At 34.8% G+C, this 20399-nt stretch overlaps 1 protein-coding gene across 9 annotated transcripts in view; it reads right to left on the bottom strand.

Moving 5' to 3' along the window:
• Positions 1 to 20399, bottom strand: part of LOC118199700 (CUGBP Elav-like family member 2) — an 807763-nt gene that overhangs the window by 93580 nt on the left and 693784 nt on the right. For all 9 annotated transcript variants that reach the window (XM_085807858.1, XM_085807857.1, XM_085807855.1 and 6 more), the window contains 6 exons: positions 19754 to 19840; positions 19565 to 19624; positions 19322 to 19411; positions 12295 to 12409; positions 8528 to 8613; positions 7311 to 7370 (listed from right to left, as the gene is read on the bottom strand). In XM_085807858.1, the coding sequence (XP_085663984.1) occupies positions 7311 to 7370; positions 8528 to 8613; positions 12295 to 12409; positions 19322 to 19411; positions 19565 to 19624; positions 19754 to 19840 (498 nt within the window). The remainder of the gene's footprint in view (positions 1 to 7310; positions 7371 to 8527; positions 8614 to 12294; positions 12410 to 19321; positions 19412 to 19564; positions 19625 to 19753; positions 19841 to 20399) is intronic.

Genomic DNA, 20399 nt, shown 5'->3' with positions numbered 1-20399 from the left:
GTAAAACATTTGCAAATGAAAACATTGTTAAAGACCAATGACAACACAAGAGAAGACAGGGGGGAACTTTTGTTAGAGTTACAAGTTTCAACGTATACAGGATTTCAAGGTAGAGTCTTGTAAAGTAAGCGAGCTTCCGAGATGGAAAATAATCAGACCAGCGGTCTTTTAAATATTTATTTTAAAACTTAAACAAAGATTTCTGGGTTAAAGTAAAATATCAACATAGTTACAGAAAGAACAGACAAAGCTTCCGCATGATCAGACAATCGCATGGTACGACTTCTACCTATGACATTTCTCAGACAAAAGCCCCTTCCTTTCCTTTTCGATTTCGTCCCAAGAAAACTGCACCAGAGGGAGTGTGTCCCTAACGAGTTTTTCCTTGATTACTTTTCGGCCTCTTCGGCGAACCCAGTGGTTCTTTCTCAAGAGAATAAGAAGTTCTCTAATATTAACCATACCTTACAGTCTCCTCCCGTAACTCCCACGCAATTCCGTGGAAACCGCAATCCCTCGACCGCACTCCGATGGATTTCTGGTTGTGGGATTATCTGAAATCTAAGATGTACGTATTAAATATATGAAATATGTCAGAACTGAAAGATGCCATAAAACGGTACTTATGCAGATTCCTCCTGCGATGTTACGTTCGTCATTGTTGTTAACAATATCCCTCATGTAGTGCGTTATCGTGAAGATGGGCACGTTGAAAACTTGTAATTGCAATAAAAGATTTTTAATAAGTTTATTTTGGGGGCCTCGTGATCCACCATTGGGTCACAGTGATGTTCATGTTTGTGACCGCATGTACCACTGATTGGTCACCTTTCCTGCAGTTTTATACGGAAATTACAATTTTTTTCGGCTGCCAAATCACTCTGCTCAAATTGGTCCTTATACGTGTCAGGAATCAACGTGTTAACAAGATCTGCTAACCTCCCTGAATTTCAAACAATTTTAAATTCTTATTCATAATAGTTGGTAGATGACAGATCTTTGCAAAGACTTACATGCGTACGTGCCTCAAACATAAATTTTAAGGCAGTTTTAATTACCGTATTTAGAAAAGTTTGACTATACATTAAGGAAAATTGCTTTAAAAGATTCATGAATGCTAATTTAAAAAATGCCGCATTTTGAATAGTAAACTGTAAATAGTTTCAGTATCAAATTAGTCATCGATCTGAAACACGTGACCAGATCTGTTACTAAAATTTTCAGCATCCGGGGAGAACTGAAGATTTCGCCCCTACCCCGTTTCCCAGGGATGGAAAACATTCCATTCTAAAATTTTGCAACATCAATTTAGCATCCTCTGAATGTTGCGCTCGGGGACAAATGTCTAACTTGCCTCCCTCTAGCTACGTCACATTTAACAATTTTCAATATTCATCTTATTGTTAAAAGAATAATATACTGGATTTCGATAAAGAAAAATATCAATATTTTCAGGAAAAAAAAAAAGATTAAATTTTTTTCTCAGCGTTTTTATTCGGAGTGCTGTTAATTCTAACACATTTCCATAAGTGAAGAAAATACAAAATGATTACTTACACTTTGTTTTTTTTTTATTCTTTTTCATAAATCTGTATGTTAATGCATAGACGAAAGAAAAGAGAAAATACCTACATATGTTTACAGCCACAGTAAAACTTAGCTATTTATAAAACTGTGACAATTTGCATACTGTTCTATCACTTCGAACTCAGTCACGAGCTCGTTTCCTCCAGATAATTATGTAGATTTTGAGAAGAGCGTAGGGTTTTAAGCAGTTGACTGGAACCGATAGTTGGTCAGTTCGTCAATTATTCAGTCAGCCGGTACCCTGCAGTTGTCTTATGTTGGATGTCTGTTCTCCTGTTCTCGCCTGAGTCTACGGCAGTCGAGTCTGACGTAAGCGTGGCAGATCATAAGAATGGAACTACTAGAAACTATAGCCGTTGATTATTTATGTTGGAATGGGTAGCGAGGAGAAAAGTTCCTGTCCAAATCTGTAAGCTAAAGATTTTATGCCTAGGTTGATGAAAAGTAGTGAAATGTGGTTCCTCGTAAGATTATCTTTGAAATGTGAACTTTAGTTTCGAAGTAGACTGTTATCTTTACATTTTTGTTTGTAATTCTCAAGAAAAGACTCATTAAAATTTTAAAGTAAAATGCTGTAAAGTCTTTGTCTGCATGCAATTATATCCCATCCATTTCTATAACTCGGGAAAGGAAGTTAGGGGCACTTTGTAACTGGATTTCCATAGAGCTAGCTGTATTGATCACATTAACCTCAGTACCTTGTAGGGATTTATATTTGTTTTAACTAATAATTTAAATTTTAGTTCAGACTTTCCTATAAGCCTTCATTCCCCTAATCGTCAGTTCCAGAATAGTTAACTTTGGTAGCGCGCGTGGAAGAATGCAAATTCTACTTTGAGGAGGAAAGTTTAAATACCAAGGTTTTAGAAGGGAAGTGAGAGAGTTGGGTTCGAGCAGCCGCATCTGCCGTAGGTACAATTGCTAATCGCTGGTTCAAGTGGCTTAAATGCATTTATCTGCTGCCACTAGTTATAGAGGGGGTAGAAAGTCAGTATCTCGCAGAGCCCTGTAGATTAGTTTAGCACTTGTTAAATATTTCAACTTTTCATTTTCAATTACCTGCTTTTCAGTTACCGCCCAAGTACAGTGGTGGCCAAAATTGTGGACACTTTTGGAAATTTTTATGTTTTTGAACTTTGTATGCTTATATGTTATCAGTACTTAGTAGGGTACCCTTTATTTTTTATTACAGCTTCACATCGACGTTTCATTGAACTGACAAGAGTTTTAAGCTCTTCTTTCGTTATTACATGATGCCAGGAAACAATTATAGCCTCAATTAGTTCCCTTTTATTTGATGGGCGCCTCATTCGGACTAGAGTTTTCAAACTTTGCCACAAATTTTCAATAGGATTGAGGTCAGGACTGTTTTCCTGCCATGACAATAATTTAATGCTCTTTGTACGAAACCACTCTTTCGATATTTTGGCCGTGTGGCAAGGAGCAGAATCCTGCTGAAAAATAAACTAAGCATTGTTGGGAAAGAGATCTCTGATGGAAGGTAGAAGTTTTGGTTCTAGAATAGTGTCAATGTATTTTCTGGCATTCAGTGTCCCATCGATGACATGTGACATGAAGGCGACCAATACCATCTGCTGACATGTATGACCAAATCATAACACTAACTGGGTTCTTCACAGTTGCTTGAATGCAGTCAGGATGTAGCTCTTCTCCTATTCTACGTCTTACATATTTTCGTCCATCACTACCGAATAACGATATCTTAGTTTCATCACTCCATATAACTTGTGACCACTGATCATCTGTCCAATTAATGTGTTCCTTTGACCACTGTAGTCTTTTTTTCGTTGCTGAAAATTAAGATAAGGCTTTTTTTCGTGGAATTCTACCTCTCAGTCCAACATCTGTTAATCTTCTCCTGATTGTTCTTGAACTGACAGAAACACCAGCATCATTCAGATCACTTCTGATGGCCGCTGATGACATTTTTCTATCTTGGAGACATAGTCTTTTTATTCTTCTGTCATCAATAGATGTGGTGCACCTTTTTCGGCCTTTTTCTTATTTGTTTTTTATTGAACTTGTCTCCTGATATCGTAAACAAAACTTTCGGACTCCAGATGCAGTCACTGAACCACCCACCTGTCTTGCAATTTCAGCATAGGAAAGACCACTTTCTCGTAACACAATAATATTACATCTCTTTCTTGGTGTCCAATCTACTCTTTTATTTGATGTTATTGCTTCTTGACTAAATATTAAAAAATTTTACAAAAATTCCTACTTGTAATTGCAGTGTATAAGAAACAGGTCCTCCTTCTACAGAACAAAGCAAAATAATGAATTGTTTCAAGTGTAAACATGATGTCAGCTTCTACTGGCAGTTACTAACATTTGACTGGTTCTCAGAACAAGAACAGTGATTGGCTAGGAAAGCTAGACATTACAAACCACTTCATAACTGTGTTTTTTATTTATATTAAAGTACATATAACTTTTTTTGTATTGCAAATAATTGAATTTTGTGTTTTGTATTGAATTCAGTAATAAATTCTCTTTAAAATGTTATATACAAGTTTGCATTTTGCAAAACGTAACATTTTCTATAAGCATACAAAGTTCAAAAACATACAAATTTTCAAAAGTGTCCACAATTTTGGCCACCACTGTAGAGGCGAAGTTTGTTAGTGTCAAGTTGACACAGTGTAAATTTTAAAGAGTTAATAAAGGGTTTGAACCCTTCTTCTGTGTAGTTTCCTGCTACTCCTGTATCCAGATAGAGGTTTAACCACCTGGACACTACAACCTAAAAGCAAATCCACAGCTAAAGTGCCATAAAGCTACTCTTATTCATATTTTAGTGTTTCATCATGAACCATCTGTTACCAAACGGACTGCAAAACAATGGCATTCATTTCATTGAAACAATATAAACATGCAATATCCTACCTCAAAAAATCTCTGATTACAGACCTCATCATGAAAAGTTCCTGCTTATTAGTGAAATTGTATCTAAAATTTGCTCATAAGTTTCTTTTGTAGTCATAAATCTGTGCGTCATTTATGATTTTTAACTTACCCCTTTTCTGGAAACCATTTTTCCAAACTGCAGTTTTCTACCGCATTTATATGGAAACTTGGAAAATTTACAAAGGTAAACAAACAGAATTTATGATTCAGCCATTTTTGTGAACAGTACAAAATGGAGGAAAGGAAAAAATAATTGAAAACCAACAACGCAAAGCACTCACAAACAAATTAATAAATGAACGCCTGACATAATGATAGAAAGACACAAAGAACAATGACTTTCTGTATTAAATTATATTTTATGAAAAAAAACATAATTTACAGTGTTAAAGTATGTGAATTTCCTATTATGAGGCACAAAACTGCAATATTATAATAATAGGGATAAATATACTACAAAAATACAAAAATATAGCAACAGGAAGATTTGTATAGTAAAGCAAGTAAGAAGAAAATATAGCAACACAAATAATAAGAAAATTTTTAGATAAATATATAAAAATATAACAATAAAACATATAAAATTGATAGTTTAGTCTTGAAAAATCATATGTGATAAGATACAAAAATATTCCTGGTGTATTTACTACACTGAAGTCGGTAGCATGAATGGAAAATATAATATGTAATTACAAAGCAGTAAAAATATAGCAGCATATGAGAAAGAAACCAGTAAAACTATGCTTTGTGTTCTAAGATGACTGATGACTGGGGTGGGAATGATACAGAACCATATAAGTCCCTGAATTAGCAAAATTATTTATGATTTATATAGTAGTGATTATAACTGATACAAAATTACTCAAGCAGGGTTTACGCTAGTCTTTTTGCCACAGGGGTCATTCTCTGCAGTTTATAAATTCTGCCATCCAGTGCCCTCCTAAATTCTAAACATTTTGCTGCACCTACATCCTGCCGCACCAGTTGCACCGGCTCTGTATTCAGGCACATGATTCAAGAGTACTCATGGTACTTATCTATTATACTGAATCACATTTTTTTATAACTGTTTTGGTGATAAAACATCACCAGTGAGCTTTCGGTAATTCTTACCTGTTAATCTGTAGTTTTTGGCCGCGGATGGCCGCTGCAAATTCTGTAAGCTATACTTTGATCATTGTTATTAATTAAATGCTTAGCTGCTAAAGGGAAGAAAAAAGTAGACAGCAAAATTCATGAATTAAAAAAAATATCAGAAGAAAAAATACAAATGATTGTAGCCAACGATGTTCCCTTCACGAACAAAAAAATTAGAAATACGAAACATTTAAGATTTACCAGTATGTCACTGAAAATGTTTTGTTGAAGAAACATCGTCGAATAAAAGAGAGAGGGTATAAGCACCATAAATGGGCACAGAAGAATTTTCTAAGATACATACCGTATAAGGATGATTTATATAAAAAAATATATAACGCCGAAATCTACAATTCAACAAAGTATTTTTTATATTATAAATTCCTGAAATAATTGAATATGTGATGTCCAGAGAGGTACTGCCCAAATAAAATAAAGGAAATATGAAATATTACCTGGGATTTCATAATGTGAAGAAAATACTAATGTTGTAAATAAACAACTCCACAATATTATGAGATCAAAATGCTAATATTGATACAAATAATGTACTATTTTAAACTGACGACCATATCTTCCATTTACACAGAATAATTATATTTTTTAGTGAAGGAAGGATAATTTCCTACCTCAGCATTCTGCTGTTTTTCTCCTCCTAAAAGCAACAGCGTATTCGAAATGAGATTTAAGACTTTCCTTTCACATCAGTCTTTCAATATAAAAGCAGAATAAATGCATAATATTTTAATGTAAATGTATAAATAATTGTGCTGCACACTCTGAAGAAATAGTGCCGCACAGAAATGCAGTTGTATGCAACTATATAAAATTGTATGCAACCACATTTTATTAGTGTAATAGCTGCTTGCATGAGCAGACGTATACTGCAAAGACATTATGCTATAGAAGGCTGCATAGTAAATCAATTCATCCTATATAAAATTTTGCCAGAACCAAACACAGATAAAATAACTACACATATTTTCCTAATATTAATGAGTTACAGAATGTTGGACTTCATTGATGAAATGAGATCAAAAGGAATACACGAATGGCTAAATGATTAATATAGCATTAATCATTTAGCCATTCGTATTTGGGAACAGAGATGATCCTTTAATAATGAAGAAATATATTAAAATTTAATAACGTACTTCAGTAAACAAAATCAAATTCTTTAATATTAAAACAATGTTTAGCATAGTTATCAAAAGAATTTTTTCTAAATCCTAGGGATGAAGCACTGAAAATAATAATTTTAGTTCAAAAAGGTAAAATATTTGCTATCTTTAGCATCCTCATATGAATGCCTATGTTTGTTATGAAATTGAATACTTCTAAAATTTGATTTAAAGAAGTGAATGGTGTTGTAGAGACACACCTACCGAATAAAGCAAAACTTTACAGAACTGCTTAACGTAGCATATGTATGTAAAGTATAAATTGGAATATAAACAAAATCACTTGATTATTCTGCAGATTTTCGTAGTACTATTTACTAACAAATTAATTTTTCAATGCATAGAAGTAAAGAATCCTAAGTACTTGACTTTTACTGATAACTTTTATAATATATTTTAGAAGTAGAACAATATATGTGTAATAGGCAAGAATAATTGCGCTATAATAAATTTTTCTTCTGCAAAATTATTTACCTTCTATTTGTTTTCCAGCTGGACTTGGTGACTGAAGACCTATCTGGGCAAATGGGATAGCTATAAAAAAGATGAAAAATTATAAACAAAACACGAAATCTGATATTCAGAAACTAACTGGAACATGGGTTCCCAAGCTTTTTAATCCTAGAATATCTGTGGCAGCATTTACTTTTCATGGTGAATTTATAGTTGGATAGAGTTAATAATGCATGCACATAAAAAAAAAAAAACAGAGATCGGTTGCATTTCGCTTTGTGCTGGTATCTGTGTTGGACGCAATTTCTATTTCATTAAATATGAAAAAACTCACGTAGAATTTTATTGAAAATTAAAATATTTTTATTGTGATTGCACAGCGGTGGGCACACGTTAAACATTCTTGGGCGCCAAATTGCCCTCGGGCATAGAGGTGGGAGCCCATGAACTAACATGATGCAATTATGAATCCAGACTGACAGAAAGAATCATAAGATTTCTTGAATAATATAAAATGATTCATGCTTTAAAATGCAGAGATAGTTTTATATAAGATATTTAATTCATGTTTTGTTGAAAATAAGTTTAGTCACGAAGACCTAATATAATATCCTATCATAACACTTATATAAATCATACGTTGCTTCTATGAGAAGGAATAGATATTCATAAAATTAATACTGAAATACAACAGATGAACGAAAGAACATTTTGGTTCTTAAATTTTCAATACAGAAAACATTGACAAAGAATTTTTCAATTTGTATTAATTCAGGGAATATAATAAACACATATCTTGAAGACCCTAATTCAGGTTATCAATTACTAAGGTCGAATGCATTATTAACAACAACAAGAAAATGAATTAATGCATTGGAATTTATGAAAATGATAGTAACTAGAGCTCAGCAGAATATTTTTAAAAAAAGAAAAAGAAAACAGTAGTATAAAATGTCTGTTTCGTTAAAGAAGTCTTTGCAGTCTCTTATACCTTGCTCGACATTCGACAAACATTCTGATGATTATTTTGAAATTCTCTTAATGTTAGTGTCCACATCACCAGATGTTTCAATTAGAGTATTCTTTGCAACTATTTGCTTTCATTTTGCATCAAAATCTAGTAATTGAATTCAGGACCTGATATTTAAAGTGCGAGTCTAATTAAAAATACTATTCATCCACCTAGTAGTAAATAGACTTTTATATCAACATTTCAAAATAATATAACTGATACTAACCAGAATATGGCTGTATGCTTGAATATGCCTGTGTTAAAGCATCCAGTGAAGCTCCATTTGCAGCAATAGCAGATTTGCTTCCGATCCTATTGCAGAAATGTAGGATGAGATAGACATTAGTATAAAACTCTTGGGTATTGCAGAAATGTAGCATGAGATAAACATTAGTATAAAACCCTTTGGTCATTAAACGTCCTGAGGTTTTTCAAATTGAAACACACTTTCTACTAATTATTTTGTTACTGCTAATATAGAGTGATCTTAATTGAAGAAGGTCGTTAAATACGATCTTTTCTGCTGAAACTGCATGTGTTGTAGCATATTTTTAAGAATGAAGAACCCAAAAGTTCATATTTGTCATATTATGCTCTTTAATTAAAAAAATGCTATTCAGACTGCTCGGAAAATTTGAGCTTTAAATTGAAAAACACTTGTATTTGATGACACAGTTCGAAGAAGATTTGGGAAATTTAAGAGTGAAAATTTTATCTTTGATGAGCTAAACTGATCTGTACAACCATATTCTGTAAACAAGAACTTATTAAAAGCAGCTGTTGCTGAAAATCTAAATTATACAGTTCAGAAACTATTGGCCAGAAAAAATATTCTAAAATGTGCAAAAATCATCTGAAAAAGATTGGGTATGTAAGCTGCTATGATAAGTACGGTACCCCATACTTTAACATAGCAGAATATGCTTTCTGGAATTCTGGTGTGTGATTCTTCGCTGAAAAAAATAAAGAGGCTGCTTTTTTAAATATTTTGTTGCTAGAGATGAAAAGTGGATACTATGCAATAATGCTTCAACTAAAACATCATAGAGTAAGCCAAAAGAACCTTTTTTTAGTGACGTCGAGAGGCGGCCGGTGAATGTCAAAACTGCAATACTTATCGTATGGTGGGACTATAGAGGAATTATATATTACGAATTACTGCCACCAAATTAGATAATAAATTTGGAAAAATAATGTTCCCAAATGAGAGTTTTAGAAACAGAAATGAAAATAAAAATCCCAGAAATGACCAATCTTCCAGGTTTTGTCTTCCATGATAACAATGCCAACCATGGTTACCATGATAACCACATTTCGATGAATATCAGACAGAAAGCTCATTAATTATGGCTGACAAGTTTTGTGTCACTCTCTTCCCGTATTGACCTCCTGGATTTTCATCTCTTCAAGTGCGTTAGAATTCTCTGAACGGCCTCGAGTTTACTTCTTTGGAAACTGTAAAACAGCATAAAGCTCACATCTGTACGAATAAATCTAATGACTTAAAAAAAATATCCAGCTGCTTTAGAGATGGGAAAAAAATCATAGAATATAATGGCGTTCCTGTGATTCAATGGAAATTTCTTATGTTTCTGTACTGCTTCATTTGTATTTATCATCAGAACCATAGAACTCTTTAGATGACCAAATACAATTAGAACATCGATAAATAAACATTTAACGATGCAAAAAAATTGCCCCAAAACGCTGAAAATTTTAAAGGCCTGTAAATAACTTTTAATTCTTATCTTCTATCTATGTTGTGTTTTCTATAATTCAACTACACACTTGATTTACCATAATTAAATTAATAAGTTGAATACTGTAAATGGAAACCAAATAAATTAGAGAAAAAATAGTCTTTGAGTCATATAAAATAATTAATAACTAGGTTAAAACATTGATTAAAATTTAATCTGAAAAGTTAGTTAACACAATCTAATTTTAAATGCTCCTCCAAATATCCCCAGTTAAATTTCTGACACAGCTCTTAAAAATATTGTAAAAATAGCTTATGAACAATCAAATACAGATACTTCTGAACATTATGCCATAAATAAAGATTTTTCCGTTTCTTTCTGTTCGCCATGTCCATTTGTTAAAAATAGATATTTTGAAGACACTATTATTTAAATACAATTACACTCCTGATAAAAAAAAGCAGCAAAGGCAAAACACAGAATAAAACAGAAACTATTTAATGGATATGCGTGAAATTTTTCCAAGAGGTTGGTGTGGCAGTACTAGACCACATAGTAAACAATAAAGCAAAGGTATACAAAAACACATGTTTTACGAACCACCAGATCGCGAAAGATCAAATGTTTCGAAAGAGCATACAATGGAAAAATCACGCTAATAACCGGTATGATATTATATAGCTAAAATGTGGCAGTAAAGCCCATTCCTGTAGTAATGCGTGTTGGAGCTCGTGGAGCCGGCCTGACGGCACACTGTGACCTGCTATCCGTCATCCCAACAAGTCTCACACATTCTATATGGAATTAAGGTCCGGTTATCTAGCAGGCCACGGAAGATGTGGAACGATTTTTCAGATAATTCCGCACTACTCGACCTCAATGTGGGCAGGCGTTATCGTCCATAAATATCGCGTCGGTAGACACTGCAGCGATAAAAGGACACATAAGATGGTGTAGAAGTTCGTCGCAATATCGGAAGGCTGTGACGGAACCACCAGGAATCACATAGAGGTCGGTGCCGCCGTTCGTTGCTATCCCACCCCATAGAAGTAAGCCTGCCGTCCAACCGGTATAATGGTTAGCGTCGCTGACTGCCGTGCCGAAGGCCCCGTTCGAACCTCGGAGAAGGCATGGATGCTTATAAATGTATAGTGTCCGTGCGGCATGAGGGCACTCCAAATATGCGTAGAGCCGAAAGTTCCCTCGAGAGGTTGTTGATAGGGAAAAAGGAGTGGAAGGACGCTCGGACCAGTCCTCCTGTGTTGCTCTACATAAAAATTGGGGGCGGAACTGAGCTAAATCGCACAGCCACCTGTAAGGTGCTTAAGGTTGTTACCGACGAGAAGCGTAAAACTTGCGCTCCTTGCCACGAGGAATTTCGAGGGCTTTAAGTGGCTATATGTCAGACAAGACATTATCAACAACGACAACAAACAAGCCTTCTCCTCTGCAGTGGTATCTTTGACGACGTTTGGCGCCCGATAGCGTGTCCTTGTCTCTCGCTATATCATTCCCTTCGGGATGTTAAATCGAGACTCATTCGTAAAGAGTACGTGGCCCAAATACTATATTTACGGACTTAATTCAACCGCGTTCTGACATGAGATGGAGACAAAACACAGGTTGTCGGGCAGTCGACGTGATGCAGTCGACGACCATCATGCAGTCGACGTGACACAGTTTGGCGGGAAACAGGCCATCTTGCAGCAGCAGAGGGATGCGACGCCAGCTGTCGTGCTGTTAGCGATTTACGGGGTCTTGCACATAGCAATAGGAGGCGATCGTTTGCCGTTATGGTAATCCTCCGGCGTTCAGATCCTCGTCTTCTACAAGGATTTTGATCCCTTTGGTAACGATTCCAGCCTATTTATGACTCTACGATGCACATTTAGTACTCTTGCAACAGCGGATTATCTTGCACCAGCTTGCAGCATCCCCACATTTTTCGAATGCATCTCATGGTTCAAATAGTTTCTTCCGCTTATGCTTTCCGCTTTGGCTATCTTGGATTACATGGAACTAACGATGCTTGCGAACTATTGAATTGATGCATAGGTCCGGCGTTCCCCCCTTCTTAAAGCGTTGTGGTGTGACTGCGAAATTGCGTTTTATGCTAATTTTGGTTACAAAAACATTCAAGAAAAATATAAGTACATTCAAGAAAAATATTATTTTTCTTTAACATTCAAAAAAAAAAAATATAAGTAACTAAAACTAACAACAGTGCAATATTTTATATTCAATAAGAATACTTTCTTAATTCTTTTAATAATGAAGAATAATATGTATTTACCCGTTTACACCAGACAAGTTTCCTATAGATGAATTTGACAGTCCTAAAGTCATACTTGTAACTGGGCTCATAGAGTTTATACCGCTCAGAGATGAGCTTGTACTAGAGTTGTTACCTGAAAATTAATGATCATATTTTTGCATTATCAGTATCATCACAAATTATGAATGATAATATATTGAGATAAAATAAAATTATAAAATGAAATTTTATTTTTTGAAGTGTAAAACTGATTATTTAATTTAAAATTTTAGTTTCATACTGATTTTTATTTTGAACTGAATAAGATTTAATAACGTGGCTCCACTATGCAACTAATGTTTTAATCATAAACTGTTTCTCACAAAATAATTTTACAGAGTCCACCAGAAACAGTGTGGATAAGATTGCTAAACATTAATATTTCGATCCGAGTTAAAGACCACCAAACGGACTGGTTGCATGGGAGTTTTGGTTGTTTTTAAGTAACATTAGCCAGTTTAGTTTACAAAATCCTCTATGAAGGTATTCTTTTTCTTTGGTAGATAGCTATCAAATGCTTAAATGTACTTGATTAAACAAACCTTAAGAAACATTAAAATCGGGGCCAGCGCTAGACATTTAGCCGCCTGATGCAATTTTTTCATGTCATAAATTCTGCTGCTAGGTGCCTCCCTAAAGTCTACAGATTTTGCTGCCTCTTGATTTTGTTGCCCAATGCCTTCTTTAAATTCTATAAATTCATCCATACCTATTTTATTGCTCGGTGTTTCGCTAAATTCCAAAATCTTTGCCGCCCAGTGCGGCCGCACCGGTTGCAGTGGTTCAAATAGCAGCTCTGATTAAAATATTAGCATTTTGTGACCTTCCTAATTAGCCGATAGGACGTTATGTTTTTTATGGTTTCTATAGTAATTAATTATATCATTATTTAACACAGAAAAATATTCTGTGGTAATTAATTATCACACAAACGACGTCTTAGTACTTTCTGCATAATTAATTACAAAAGAAACTACAACAGGGGCTTCCTAGAAGCTTGTGACTTTTTATACCAGATCCACAGCTAATGTAGAAAACTACAACTGGTGATTTCGCTTCTCTCAAGTTCTGCGTCCTAGAACGTGTGAGAGAGAGAGAATGGAGGACGTGGGCACTATCCCTTTACCAAACGGTTAATCAGTATAGCACCATGTCCACCACTATCTATAGCATCCCTTCAAAATACATAATGCCACCTGAAAGGTGTTCAACGTGCACGACAGGACATAGAAAATAACATGTTACAGAGTTACAGATTAATATTCAAGATACATTACTGGTACATTACTGATGGAAATATGACTGATGCAGAATTGAAACAAGGCTGATATAATACTGATACTGATATTAATACTGATTAATACTGCTACAGTACTAATTCATTGATATAACACTGATTATTAATACTTATTAAATGGGAATGATTTTGCACGTCGGTAAATAAATCCACGAAATAATACGTTACAGAGACTCAAAATATTATGAATTAAAATATCACAGATCAATGTTCTACTGTTACATTACTTGTGCATTACTGATGAAATATAACTGATACACTACTGATATAATACTGATACAATACTTTTACTGATGTAGGACTGTTATATTGCTCATGCAATATGCATATACAATACTTTATTGATATTAATATTCATACAATACTTTACTGGTATAATTACTCATACAATACTGATTAATTGTAAATTGGAATGATTTTGTACAACTCGGTAAATAAAACCACTGAATAACATGTTACAAAGACTCAAGCTATTGCGAATTAACACATCACATATGCATTATTGACACATTACCGGTATATTACTGATGCAAATATGACTGATACACTACTCATACAAGACTGATATAATACTGATACACCGATACAATACTTTACTCATATACGACTGTTACATTACTTATACAAATATGCATATACAATATTTAACTAGTACAGTACTGATACAATACTTTGCTGGTATTAATACTGACACAATACTGATTAATACTGGTACAATACTTTGCTGGTGTAATACTGTTATATTACTGATACAAATTTGAATTTAATCTATACGGAGCATACGTTTATGACAGCAGGAAAATTTACGCTGTCTGACATAAGTCCATGCTCAGCGCAGACAGTTTGTCCATTAAATTGACAATCTTTGAAATCAGATATCTCTACTTTATGATAAATTTGCAAAAGGCCTGCCAGTTGGTACTTTGCAGCTGAATATGAAGATCAGTAGTTGTAAATGGACAAGTGGTCAGGTAATGCTCTGGAAGCCAATATCTCCGCAGCAGCAGAACTCAGTATGGCTGAGTCCGCGTTTTGCAAAATATTGCGGAAATGGACCATGGCCAGTGATAAATCGGACGAGCTGAGGGTTGGAAATGATACGGTCAGTGCCCACATACGCTATGTGATACTGCGTTCGTCGACCGGTTGAGCCCTGGTTCCATTCCTCTTGCCACCGTCCAATAGCCTTCAATCTCAGGCATTTCTTTAGATAAGAAATGGGCCATGGGATATTGACCTGAGTATCTGCATTGCCTGAAGATGCTTCTTTGACTAAACTGTCTGCCGTTTCATTTCTGTAAAGCCCAGCATGGGTGTTTTGCTGATAATGTTTAATGGGATATATGATATGAATATATAAAGGGAAATGCGTGGTTCACGAGTTACGAGACCAGAAAGACAATGCAACATGTAGAAGTATCTTCAGCACAGAATACAATGAAATGAGTTACAGGACGAACGATATACTGATTGGAAATACAATAAGGATATGAAATGCATGCCACCAGCAGCGATACAAGCGGAACAGCCATCTTACTTCAGACGAATGCTATTGTACAAGTTTTTAAAGTCAATCCATGCTGCGGATATGCATAACAGCGTCCCCATTTAGCTGCTGGAGTTCCTTCGTCCCATGTGGAAACTATTAGAGTGGAATTGATTTAGTCAAGGGAAGAACATAATATTTAAGCCTTCTTATTCCCCGGAAAGAAACCAAATTCCAGTGGATTCGGAAGTGGGGGTTAGATCAGGCATGCCTTGTAGAAGGAATTTCAAACTATCTAACGCCGTATTTGTGAATAAGATGTGCTGAATTATTCCACTTAAATGTTCTACTGCTTTTTCATGCATGAAGTAGGTCATCTGTTGACGTGTGGCTACAGGTACATCTTCCAATAGCACTGGTATTTCAGGTATCAAAACGCCAAGCTACTAGCAGTAGCAGGGTATGAAGTACAGTCCACAATCATTGATACCAACCATACATTTAGTTAGACATATGCTCGATGTCGACTTCGGACCATGATATGAGAACTGATTGACTGCCAGCGATGCATATTCTGAAAGTAAATGTTATCATCCTGCTAACACTGCGCTTTGATAACAGCCACAAATGGGAGAATTCTTCTCATTTTTCACAATAGCCATTGTGCATATGTTATCCGCACTGGGTAATCAGCCGTTGCCAAAACCTGTATATGTTACACAAATAGGAATAGGTATACTCTTCTCCACATTTGCAACAGACGTCGGCTGTCACTAGTCTGATGCTTCTTCTAGAATCTTCCTTACTTTGTAAGAACAATGTTCGTTGTCCATAATCTATGTCCATAATCGGTAAAGTTTTCGTGGTTTTCCCCATGTGTAACGTGTATACGAGCCAGTTTCCCTTAGAAAGTCCTCCACGAAGGCACCCCTCCCCTTAGGCAGATAGCCCTCGTGTGCTTTGCCATAATTAAATACACCACCACACTACACCATAACCGGAAAGCAATCTATTACACCTAGTCGCTGATAGAACTATTGGTATGTGGTTCTGTCCGGACATTTTTCTAAGGATATGCTCTTTAGTATAGAAGCTGTGTTTTCTTCAACCTGACGTTCACAGGTCCGTAAATAAAATTCATATCAGCATATTGCAGATTTAAATAGCATTACGACTCTACACACTGGTGTTCCCGTTATGGTCCTAATGGAGCAATCCCGAGAGCATTTCACATCGGCTGTTCTATTACAGCCTGTGTTGTATTAGCGTTTATAAATTATGTATTCACAAGATGTGTTTTGCTTATCTTAGCCCATAAAGTGATATCAGGCGATATAGTTCCAGGACACTCTGTCACGCATTTGACTATAAAACTTCATGTTTCTTACCCTGAAGGTATGAAAAATTTAAATGAATTATAATAACGAACTTTATGTTGCTAGAACAATCCATTATTATTAATAGCTGTAAGTATGTGTTATTAATATTACTACGTATTTTTCCTTGAATTAGTAAAAAATGCTTGAAGTTAGAAGTTAGTTTTCTTACGCATGATTACATATTACACATTCTAGAGACATTAGGATAATTTTGGAGGCCGGAGAGATGAAAAATTAGCAACCGCCTTGCCCGGAAATCGAACTAAGGACCTCTGGAATAACGGCCCAGCGTGCAGAACCACTACACTACGCTAGGAAAGTGGGAGAAATACCTTATAACATTACGCATGATGTGTAGCCGCCCAAATAGTATAGTGGTTAGCATCGCTGACTGCCGTGCCGAAGGGCCCGGGGTCGAATCCCCGAGAAGGCATGGATGTTTGTAAATGTATAGTGTCGGTGCGGTATGGCGGCACTCTAAATATGGGGTGAACCGAAAGTCCTCTCGTGTGGTTTGGTGGAAGGAAAAGGGGGGACCCTCGGACCCGTCCCCCCAGGGGTGCTTTTCATCAAAATTGGGGGGCGGAACTGTGCTACATCGCACTGTCACCTGAACGGTGCTATATACATCGACATCATGTGTTACGCATGATACGATACACATTATGCATATTTCTTACGCGTTACACATTACGTATGCTATTTTGTGCAAAATGTGTATAAAAAGTGAATTATATTAATTAATAAAAGATCCGCGATAACTTCAGTAAATTTTGCTGTAAAGCATTCTGGGTTTAAATAAACTTTCAATATTTTAAGGAAATTTTAGCTGAACTATTTGTTATACATAACAAATTTATTTTACCGGAAATTCATTTTTTATAGAATCTGTCATTAATTGAAATTGAATTAAAAAAAATCATGTATGAACAAGGCAATAATTTATAGATATTGCCAACAAATAAGTTTTCATACATATATTGAAAATCTTTGTGTTCGAATTAAAGATAACAGTAATACAGCTTGTTAGTGTAAAGACTAAAATAATTAGACTGACTAGTTTAGTGAAAATATTTTGAAGGTAGTTTAATAACATTTTCGATCGATCTTGAAAGCTCACTGAAGCTATCAAAACTGAAATAAATGGCATATATTACTCGCATAGGGAAATGCATATCACAGCATTTGCTTGAATAAATTAGATTGCTGAAATAAAATAGATTGAAGAATAAAACTGCGCTTTTAAAATATGCTAGATTTATGTTCTCTACATTTTCTTGAAAGGACCTTTTAAACGTGCTGTGGCAATTATTCACAGTTTCTGGAGTATGCTCACATGAATTCTTTCATCCTCTTTTTCTACAGAAAATTTAGGTTTCTGAAGTGCGAGTGGTGTTCTACATTACAGACTTTAATCTTATGTATCTCCTGAAGAAAATTCACTACCGAATAGAGCGGCTGACCTCAGTGGCCAGAGTACAAGAAACATTGTCAGAAATATATTCCGATGAAATACCCATAGTATGGTTTATAGTATTATTGAAATAATGCACTTTTATTTATTTTATTTTATTTAGAGTTGCAAATTTAGAAACAAATATTTTTTCGCAACGCTTAGATTTCACTGTACAAATGTTTCAAGGTTTAGTTTTGAACAAAAAATGTCTTACAAGAAAAATGTTACTTCATACCCTACTATTGTACCTGAACTGTGAAATGTTTCATTCTTATGCTCCTATAGGTTTCCTATAGGATCGATAGTTCTGCAGTTCCTTGCAGTTTAAGATAAAAGGAAATGTGCCTCATCATCCATAACATGATTCTCAGGAAATGTGTCTTGTTGTTTATGGTATCCAACATAATGAACTAAAATGTACTCTATTTTCTCAACACATTTTTTTTAACTTTCGGTTAGCTTGAATTTTAAAAGATTAAATGTGCAAATATTGTAAAGCAGGGGTCCTCAACCGGTGGTACGCGTACCAGTGGTACGCAAGAGAAAAATAGGTGGTACGCAAAGAAGCAAAGTATTTTGAACTATTAAATTAAAAATTAAAACCCCAACATCCTGGTTGAGTTTTTTCTCTACCACTCGTAAATTTATGCGATCTGAGCTTTGTTCAAGAGTGGTGGTAGTAGTAGTTCTTTGTAGTGGTGGTACTAAAGGTTTTCAAAATTTGTTTAGATGGTACGCGTTAGTCAAAAATGTTGAGAACCGCTATTGTAAAGTACTCCTCATGTTGGATGCAAGTAGACTCAGTGATCTAGCAGGTAGAACAGTTCTACCACTGAGAAGTTTCTTCAGTGGACTTTTCTACAAGTACAACATTGGTATGCGCAGTAGATTTTCCTCCGATACTCCCCTTCAAATTTTCTAATCGATGTCCTAATTACATTATTCAAAGGCAACTTTCAGTTCTGATGAACTTTACATTTCTTTCAAAATTCATTTTTGTGGACAAATAACTATCAACGATATTGTAAAATGCAGATATGCACCTTTATTTCAAAAAATGTACGCACGCAGCACACAAGGCTGCATGCAATTTTTTAGACCTGAGCAGCACACCGGTCCGCGATTCCATTGATATATAAGTGCTTTTCAAAGGCGTATGAAATGGCGATAGCCGTTTCCTTTTACTCACTTGAAAAGGTGGGAAAAGCAATGCTGCCAAAATGCTTATTTCATTGGCAGATCCTGTATGTTTTAAAATCTTTTACATATTACTAAACATTTGATTTAATTCCAAGTTTGTTTCAAAATGACACATGTGTAAGTGATAAAATTCCCACGAATGAATATTGTAATTCAGAAATGATTAGAAGCATCAGTATAAACTTTACCAGGAGTAGATAAGCTAAGACCAGATGAATTGGCTGAATTTCCAGCAGCAGCTAGAGCAGCAAGATTCTGCATCACAACTGGATTTAAACCTATTTGTACAGAAAGATGAGTAAGTACATATAATTTAGTTTGCGGTTTGAGATATACGCACAAAAACAAAACATTAATCCGTTTGTGAATAATCAACTTGCTTAATTTTAATTCTATTGAAAATAAATGGCATTAATTAAAAAGAAACTAACCCGAGGTATTGGCCAAGCCAACTAGAGCAGCAACACTTTGTAAGCTAGCATTATTTAGCTCTGTGAAGAAAACAAAAAGAGAGATTACTACATAATTAAATAATAAGGATGAAGCACATCTATATTTGATATCCTGAATATTATCCAGGAAACATTTAAAAACAGAGAGGTCATAGGTGTGATTTCTACCTGAAGCACTATTACCAGCACTTGACAAACCAATGCTTGGGCTGACTCCCTGGCTTGTTAAACTTTGTAGGTTTAGCGAATTAAGACCTATAAAATTTAAATTATGAATATTTCTGCTACGCTTCCAGAATTAAGACATTTTAAAAGAATCAACAAATTAAAATTAATCTTCATATCATAACTACAAAAAGGCTAATGTTTACACAGGAAGGAAAATAACAATTATTAATAAAGAATACAAAATATTTACTTTAGAGATGATTAATAGTCCTAGGAGCTTAGAGTACAATACAGGTGGAAATGCACGATAATAATAAATTTTTAACCAGTCAATTACTCAAATAATGACATAGCATAATCTTTTACAACAGCATGTGAAAATTGCAGTACAGTCTTAAGTGACTATCCATTTATACAGTATTTTGGAATTACATTAAGAATAAATAATATTTTATTCTCAGAATTGTACCGACTAATTATTCCTGTTTCATTCACTAGATTTCCTACGCCTTCTTGAGAGAATCCACTATTATAATTCTTTTTAATTTAAGAAATTTCACTAAAATGTATACTTGACTAAAATATATGTCAATTCCATAATTATTACAATGGCAAAATACTACGTAGACACATTGGGTATTTTTGG

Source organism: Stegodyphus dumicola, chromosome X1 (genome assembly GCF_044657685.1).
Source record: "Stegodyphus dumicola isolate Sdum_Otavi_A_Nest chromosome X1, ASM4465768v1".
NCBI classification, from domain to species: domain Eukaryota; kingdom Metazoa; phylum Arthropoda; class Arachnida; order Araneae; family Eresidae; genus Stegodyphus; species Stegodyphus dumicola.
This window is presented reverse-complemented; position numbering and strand designations above follow the sequence as displayed.